This window comes from Pezoporus flaviventris, unplaced genomic scaffold (assembly GCF_033815535.1).
Source record: "Pezoporus flaviventris isolate CSIRO_AGI_PZ_B2104156 unplaced genomic scaffold, CSIRO_AGI_Pfla_v1 ptg000022l, whole genome shotgun sequence".
Classification (NCBI taxonomy): domain Eukaryota; kingdom Metazoa; phylum Chordata; class Aves; order Psittaciformes; family Psittacidae; genus Pezoporus; species Pezoporus flaviventris.
Genome location: NW_026892570.1, coordinates 2,536,640 through 2,544,691, shown reverse-complemented (window position 1 = coordinate 2,544,691; position 8,052 = coordinate 2,536,640). Strand labels below are relative to the sequence as shown.

General features: G+C 45.2%; 1 protein-coding gene across 1 annotated transcript; it reads left to right on the top strand.

Moving 5' to 3' along the window:
• The first annotated feature begins 788 nt into the window (after nt 1-788).
• QNG1 (Q-nucleotide N-glycosylase 1) lies at nt 789-6,284 on the top strand. The gene is made up of 4 exons (XM_061456261.1): nt 789-1,203; nt 2,668-2,927; nt 4,522-4,717; nt 5,990-6,284. The coding sequence occupies exons 1-4, from the start codon at nt 867-869 to the stop codon at nt 6,220-6,222; spliced, it is 1,026 nt and encodes a 341-aa protein (XP_061312245.1). The 5' UTR covers nt 789-866; the 3' UTR covers nt 6,223-6,284.
• Nucleotides 6,285-8,052: the final 1,768 nt, after the last annotated feature.

The following is an 8,052-nucleotide window of genomic DNA, read 5'->3' as shown; positions in this document are numbered from 1 at the left end:
GATCTTAAGGTCCTTTCCAACCCAAACCGTTACATGATTTTAAGTGAAATGCAGGTGCCCAGTTTTAATGCGTGCCTCCAACTTGTGCAGTTTCAGAAGGATGCAGCAGTGGTGTTTTGGTTTTGTTCGGGTTTTGTTTTAAAGCAGGAGGAAAGCTCCACAAGTGACCCTGTGTAAATGTTTTCTGTCCACTTCCACCCGCCATTTCCCCCTTTTTGTCTTTTCAATGATGCAGATCTTTCCGAAAATTCCAACTCGAGTATGTGCGCTGCCCCAGCTGGGAAGGATCTTGGGGGGGGGGGGGGGATTCTTCTAATAACTGTCCATGATTTGGGATTCACCGGGGGCCTCCCTCAGGCTGACCATGGAGTCAGTGTGTGTCCTGCCCCGAGTCCCGCTCTGCCCAAGGGCAGCCCCGCACCACGGGGTGCAGGTAGCGAGCCCGGCCTTACAGTGCCCGCCGCTGAACACCAGCTCTGGCTTGCGGAGCTCTTCTGAAGGCCGCCACCTCGGGAGGGGGTCCCGGCCTAGCGGGGGTCTCCTGGCGTCAGACCGCACGGCGGGGAGCCAGGACCAGCTCGGCAGCGGTAAGGACCGCGCCCGTCTGAGCCCGCCCCGAATGCCCTGGGCGCCTGCGCACTGTGCAGGGGAGGCAGCGCGGGGCGGCTGCAGCCCGGTTGGCGGTGAGTGGACCCGTGCGGCGGAGCCGGGTGCGGGAGGGTCGGTGGGGTACAGGGAGTGCGGAGAGCCGCTGCCGAGTCTCTTCCACAGGTGTGATGCCGCGGGCTGGGTGGGGCTGGGATGGGAGCCGAGGGGCCGGCTTTGAAAACCGTGCGTGTTTGCTATCCTTACAGAGGCGGTCGAGTATGGAGGTGTTCCCGTCCCCGCTGGAGTCCGCCAAGTTTATAGCCGACAACAGCAAAGATGTCTCCGTGGACGATGAGGGGGCGCGGCGGGTGGCAGAGAGTTTGTTCGACAAAGCTTCGACGGCGGAGTTTGGGCTGGAGGGGTGGAAGAGCCTCCACGAGCTGAATCCCCAGTCCGCCAGCAAGGAGGCGGTGGCATGGGTGTTCCTGGTAGACACACTCAACTTTTCCTTCTGGTCCGAGCGGGAGGAGCAGAAGTACCTCGTGAAGTACAAGGGCAAAATGTACAGCGGGTACTGGTCCCTCTGCGCCGCCGTCAACAGGGCCCTTGACGACGGTCAGTGAGCGCCAGGGAGCGAGGCTGCCCGTCACATCCCCCACACCCGGTGCCGGGGCCCGGCCTCACCTCGTCCCTCAAGGCGGTCGCGGGAGCCACTGAGCGGTCGGGCGGGGGGCGCTGGAAACGGGGCTATAAGCGTAAAATAGAGAGTGGTGAGGCACTGGCACAGGCTGCCCAGAGCAGCGGTGGCTGCCCCTTCCCTGGAAGTATTCAAGGCCAGGTTGGACAGGGCTTGGAGCAACCTGGTCTGGTGGGAGGTGTCCCTGCCCGTGGCAGGCGCTTGGAACCAGATGAGCTTTAAGGTTCCTTCCCACCAAAACCATTCCGTGAAACAGGAGCCACTTCTGCAAACTACAGCTTACCGTTTTGATAAACCTGTATGTGCAGGCCAATCTGTGAGGCTTGCAGGAGGTAGCTGGAAGTGCTTTAATAACACCTATTGCTGAAATTGGGTAACTTGTGGCTCTAACTGTATTACCGCTTATCCATTAAAAAAACTGTAAGGAGTGCTCGTAATAAACTGGGACTTCTGTTATTTCACATGTGTTATTAAGAAAACTCCATGTTTCCATGACAAATAAGAAAATAAGACTTCAGCTGAGCATCCTTTCTACTAATTTAGTACCAAAGCAGCTCCAGTGACTCTGAAAACCTGTATCCTTCAAACCCAGTATTTTAATGCTAACTCTTGTTGCTGTCATAAGAAAAAAAGCCCTATTAGTAGGTATAGTTGGAAGTTTTAATCCATCAGGGAGAGTAGCAACAGGACAAGGGGTAACGGGATTTAACTAAAACAAGGGAAGTTCAGGTTAGGTATAAGGAAGAAGTTCTTTATTGTGAGGGTGGTGAGGCACTGGAATGGGTTGCCCAGGGAAGTTGTGACTGCTCCATCCCTGGCAGTGTTCAGGGCCAGGTTGGACAAAGCCTTGGGTGAGATGGTTTAGTGTGAGGTGTCCCTGCCCATGGCAGAGGGGTTGGAACTAGATGATCTTAAGGTCCTTTCCAACCCTAACTATTCTATGATATTTGCTTGTAAATTATGGGAATGTTTGGTTAAGATGCTTATTATAAATGCATAATGTGATTAGGAGCTAAGGAAAAACATGCCTATGCTGACTAAACTATCTGTATATGAACTATATTTGCCAACGTGCTAGGTAAACATCCCACTGAAAGGTGAAGACTAAGCAGTTGGGAAAAATTACATATAAAAAGTAATAAGGGTTCCATGGTGCCATGTTGGAAACTGGTATTTGTAGAAGGAAGGACTGTGTGCAAACACAGATTTATTTTTAGGCAGCCAAGTGAGTGTGGTTATCACTGAACACTCAGGTAATTGTTTTAAGGGTTGATAGACTCTTAGATCTTACTGTGTAAATGCTTCCATTTGTGGCAGTCCTCTGCATTACATCTTGGGATGTGTTATGGTAGCCTAAGCATCTTATTTTTCTTTTTCTAAAGGAATACCTATTACTAGTGCATCATATTTTGCCACTGTGACACTTGACCAAGTTAAACACATATTTCGCTCTGACACGGAAGTGTCCATACCTTTGATTGAAGAAAGACATCGGGTGCTGAATGAAAGTGGAACAGTTCTGCTGGAGAAGTTTGGAGGCTCTTTTCTCACCTGCGTTAAAATGAGTAAGGGAAGTGCTCAGAAACTACTACATCTAATACTGGAAAACTTTCCTTCTTACAGAGATGAAGCTGTATATGAGGTAAGCTGGTTCTAACAGTAAGTTTCTTCTGGTAAGAATTTATTCCTCCTTGATTGTGTGACTTTAAAAGATAGCTCTTAGGTTGTCTAAATTTTTCGGAGAAGTTAGTTTGGAATTGATCTAATATTTGTGAATTGGGGGGGGGGGGGGGGGGGGGGGGGCGGTGTGTAATCCAGGAAATGAAAGGTGAATAGAAACATTTCTGTGGAATATGTGAAATTCAAAGGAAATAAGAGGGGAAAGTTATTCTTAATATTTTTGCCTAAAATCGGTAAAGATATACAGGAGTATAATGAAACGAAAATCAGACTGTGAAGCAGCTGATCTTAATTATGTTAGTTGCTAAGAGTCAGACAGATAAGGAAGAAGGTTTTTTAATAATACTCTTGGTCCACAGTATGCTTCTTGATAAGCTGGGGTAAGAGAATTGAGATTTCATTTCTTCATCAGTCTAAGCCTCTGAAAACAGAATCACACCGTTTATTAACAGTAAAAGAATTTTGATTGAGTTAAGTCCTTACCTAGTCAGGAATGTGTTTCTAAAAACAAGAGTCATGTTCCCCCCCCCACCCCGCCAGGGGAGAGCTGTTTTTTTCATTTGCTATCTCTATCTTCATTGCTTTGTTGTAATTTATTTTGATAATACTCCATGTTCTAGGTAGATCATGACTCCTCTGTACTCCTTACAAATGCATGACATTTGAGATGATTACTGCCTGGAAAAATCACAAATTTATCATTCCCCCCTTTGCTTCAGTTGCTACTGAAAGTCCCTATTCCCCATCTCCTTCTGCCGTGAGTTTCTTTGCAGCTAAAGAAGGAAACGAAACTGGTAGAGTTGTGAAAATGTAGAACTACTGGGAATCCACACTATAACTTGTGTTGATTCAACAGGCATTGCACAAATGACTGCAGGCCAAAAATAACTGATAACTTTTGTCAGGATTGACAGTATAGTGAAGCTTTTTGGAGCTGTTTTCCTGAAAGAAACTGATGGGAAGTAGACCGACACTATCTGGTGTTTTCCGTGTCTCTGGTTTTGCCTATACAGGCAACATCTTCATTTAGCATCAGTGACATACGTAGCCGCTCCTGTGCTCAGTCCCATCTGCAATAGCGTTCAACTGTTGTATCATTACGTCTTAAAGACTATGCTGTTGGCAGCATGGCGTATACCAATAGTCCATGCAGTCCTCTCAAGGTAACTCCATGGAGCACCAGTCACTGGAGCTTTGAACCTATTGAATTTATCACTTAAATCTGCCCTTTAGTAGGTGGTGTGACTAGAATTTTACCTCATTAACGTTACAGATAAACAGAGTTAATTAAATATTTCAGTTGTTTAATCCAGTACATGTTTTTTCTCCTTGAAATAAAAGGTTGGATGAGAATTCCACATGATACTTGTTTGTGGCTTGATATTGTTTAGATTTTACGCTGTTAAAGAGTGTTGCATTTTTATTATTTGCTTAACCACAAACACAATAGTTTATTTCATAGAATGTAACTCTTACATGTCTCTTTCTGTACATACCATTTGCTGTATTTGTTGATGTTTCAGGTACTTTAATTATTAATACATTTCTTTCCTCAGAAAAAAAGGGTGTCTTTCTACAAACGGGCACAAATACTTGTGGCTGATACATGGAGTGTATTAGAAGGCAAAGGAGATGGCTCTTTTGAAGACATTTCTAGTCTGACTATATTTGCTGACTATCGAATTCCCCAGGTTCTTGTTCACCTAAAAGCAATGAAATATTCCGAGGAACTAATGAAGAAACTACGTGAAGGTTTGTTCCTCCCTTACTAATATCAAGTAATCCTGCCTCTTTTACAGGTAATGTTTTGTCCATGTTGTGGACAAAAGGGTTGTGTAATTTTATTGTCCACCAAACAAGGACTACTAACGTAGTGATGAGGTAACAAGAAGGAGCTTTAACAGTGATCTTGAATGACATCTTAAGGTTACGCCTTTATAAAGGTCTAACAGTTCCTTGGCTTAAACATTGGTAAAGGAGGCATTAAAGAAACTCTAAGATCTAAATTTCTGAAGGGCTGCTTTTGCCAAAACCATGCTTCAGCATAAGTATAGTTATGATTTTTGAAGTTTAGATAACAGAAGCGACTATTTTTTCATTAGTTCAAAGATTATATAAATGGGGATTCCTGTACTGGACTGCTGGTGACAAGCAAGGTAATATTAAGCATCCATTAAAAAAGAATTGCTTGAGGTTAATTTCATCAAACTCCAGTCTTGTTTCTAAGCACAGTTCCATCTTCTGGTACTATGAACATCAGTGAATAAAAACATAAACCAACCCTTCATCCACTGTAAAATGACTGTGTCTAGAGGTAGGACTGCTGTTATGCAATTTTAAAACTACACAGTAAGATAAATAGATTAATACAATTATCCATGGATTGTAATAGGATGGCCACACATATATATATGCCAATATATGTGTATTAAATAGATCATGTAGACAATTTATCTTTTCCATGAAACCTAGTTAAGGACAGTCCCATCCAAGTCATTCAAACAAATGAGTCCCTTTACATTTATATATATATATAGGTAGCTTTCTTGATGATTTTAGTTTTGTTTTGTATTTTGGGGGGGGGGGAGAAAGGGGGAAAGAAGGGATTTTTTTTGTTTGTTTCAGTTTGGATTTTTTTTTTAATTTTTTAATCTTGAATAGAATTATCCTGGTAGAAAATATATGGTATTGAAATTACATTTGACTATCCTTTTTGTGTCCACAAGCAAAGAAATAGTCATATAATGTGCAGTATAACCCAAACACCTGTTCTTTTCTTAAACAACTTTCTTAAAATACCGGATGCTGTTTTAATTGAATGGGGGGTGAACTTATATGTGCGTATGATAAAATTAGTAATTAGAAAATGCATAGCAACACTGTTAGCAGTTGCAGTGTATTAGCCATGAAAACTGCAGTTCTCATTTAGGATAAATGTGGGGGGGGGAGTAAGGCAAATTCAGGCCATCCTGGGTCTTCTGTCTCTTGCATATAAATGGATTGCTGTCTCTTCGTGTCCTGCAGGGACAGTTTTCCAGTCTGGAGATAAAGAGGAGGTAGAGATCCGTGGCTGTTCCATTTGGTGTTGCGCTTTGATTTGTAAGCATCTCTTGGAGCTATATGAGAAGAAGGGTCAGGACATGCGTGACAAAATCAATGCGGTTTTACTCGACTACTATCTTTGGGACTATGCCCGGGAACACCGGGAGGAGATGAAAGACATTCCCTTCCACCAGGTGCGGTCTATCTATTACTAAGTCCAGCCCGATGGCTGTTGCGTTGATGCATTATTTGTTGAATTATGATTACTCATTTTGTGGGGTGTTTTGTCACATACTAATTTGGAACGGGCTAAATGAAATGCTCATTTCCTGATGATGAATTAACAACTTGCCTTTTATTTTCTTTCTCTGAATCTCTCTTGCTGTGATTGGAATTTGTTGTGTGATTTTAGCTGGGCAGCCCCCTGCACTGCAGGGCTTATCGCGCCTGTTTCCAGTTTTGTGTTTGTGTATGACCGGTGAAGGTACCGTCTGATTTCTTGAATAAACTGCAGTCATATAAATCGCATGGAGACCTCTCAGTTTTCTGGGGCGGTTGCAGACCCTCGGCAGACGCTGCGGTGCGTTCCCCGCGGGGATTGCGGGGACGGCGGGAGGGGGGGGCGCGGGTGGCTCTTCCTCGCCGCTGGGGGGCGCTGTGGGCACCGGGCGGTGCCACTCCGCGGGGACGCCGCCGGACGTTGCCGCCGTTGCCTAGCGAGGCGCCGTAAACAACGGGGAGACAGCGGCGGCTGCAGCCTCGCCGGGCCCCAGCGCGGCCAGTCCCGCCACGCCCCAACTCCCGGGACCCTCCGCAGCGGCCAGAGGCGCGGAAGTCGGGGGACGGCCTGGCGGGGGAACTAGGGGACGCTCCGCGGCCCGGGCGACTCCCGAGACCCAGGCAGGATCCCGTTCCTGGCTCCTCTCAGGTTTGGGGTGAAAGGTGCGCTTTGAGACACGGCAAACGTGGAAAGAGTACTGGCCCCCTCGCAAAATACCGCCGCCAGCGAAAAGAAAAAGCCTTCCGGCACATCTGCTCCTGCTTCTGGCAGCAAGGAGCGTGCGGGGGCGCTCTGGGGCTATTTAGTACTCCACACGCTTTTATACAATAGAGAAGAGGTTTACCGCTCTCCTTACCCTTCATCTCCCCCATCTCTCTTCTCCCACCCCTCACTCCCCCTCGTGACTTGGTTTAATTTATTGTTTTACTTTGGGATGTTTTAACATAATTTTAAAGGAGGGAAGAGTGTCAGCATGTTGGATCAGAGCTTGCTAGGGGATAAAAATAATGCACCTGGATAAATAAAACCAGAAATCGATCAAAGTGTGTTTTGAATCAGTAGTAAGTATGTAACACTGTTTCTGATCATCCGGTCCTTTATGAGGCGAGCCTGATTTCAGTCTTATGCTTTACTTGTTTTTCTTCTGCTCTGACAATAAAATGGGTCTTTCTCCAAATTCAGATATTTTCTCAGCTCTGAATGGTGAAGCCCTTGAACTAAATGGAATAAAAAAAAATGCAGAAACTCTTCTCACTGCAGCCACAAGACAACAACGGTTCAAAGCTGTTTGTTTTCAACCAGCTTGAATGTGTGGTCTTAGCTGATGAGTTCTGCCAGTTTGTTAATAACAGCTTTCTTAAGGGCAACCAGCGTGTGGGAGTTCAGGAATCAGAGGAGTTCAGTAAACTTGTCCTTGCACTGCAAGGATGCTTAGAATTAGAGAAAGAAAATGTGCTGGGATCTCCATCAGTGTCTGTGAGGGGTTTTGAATGTTCATGCAAGGGAGCTGTAAAGAAAGGGTGTTCCTTGATATTTACAGTTATGCTGCCCTACAGTGCTTATGTTGTGAGAATGTGCAGGGAGCAGCATAAGGAACCATGGTTGCTAAAATGTATCATTAATAAAAATTAATGGAATATGTTTTGAGATGCAGATTAAATTCAGAGAAATGCTTTATATGTAATAATTAGATACTTTCAAAATCACACCTCCTGTGTAGGCAACACAGCTCCTTTGTCTGTGCTTGACAGTTAAAAATGCTTGG

Coding starts and splice junctions, on each gene's coding strand:
- QNG1 (XM_061456261.1), top strand. CDS start 867: ATGGAGGTGTTCCCGTCCCCGCTGGAGTCCGCCAAGTTTATAGCCGAC. Junction 1,204..2,667: donor CAACAGGGCCCTTGACGACG/GTCAGTGAGCGC, acceptor CTTTTTCTAAAG/GAATACCTATTACTAGTGCA. Junction 4,718..5,989: donor AATGAAGAAACTACGTGAAG/GTTTGTTCCTCC, acceptor CGTGTCCTGCAG/GGACAGTTTTCCAGTCTGGA.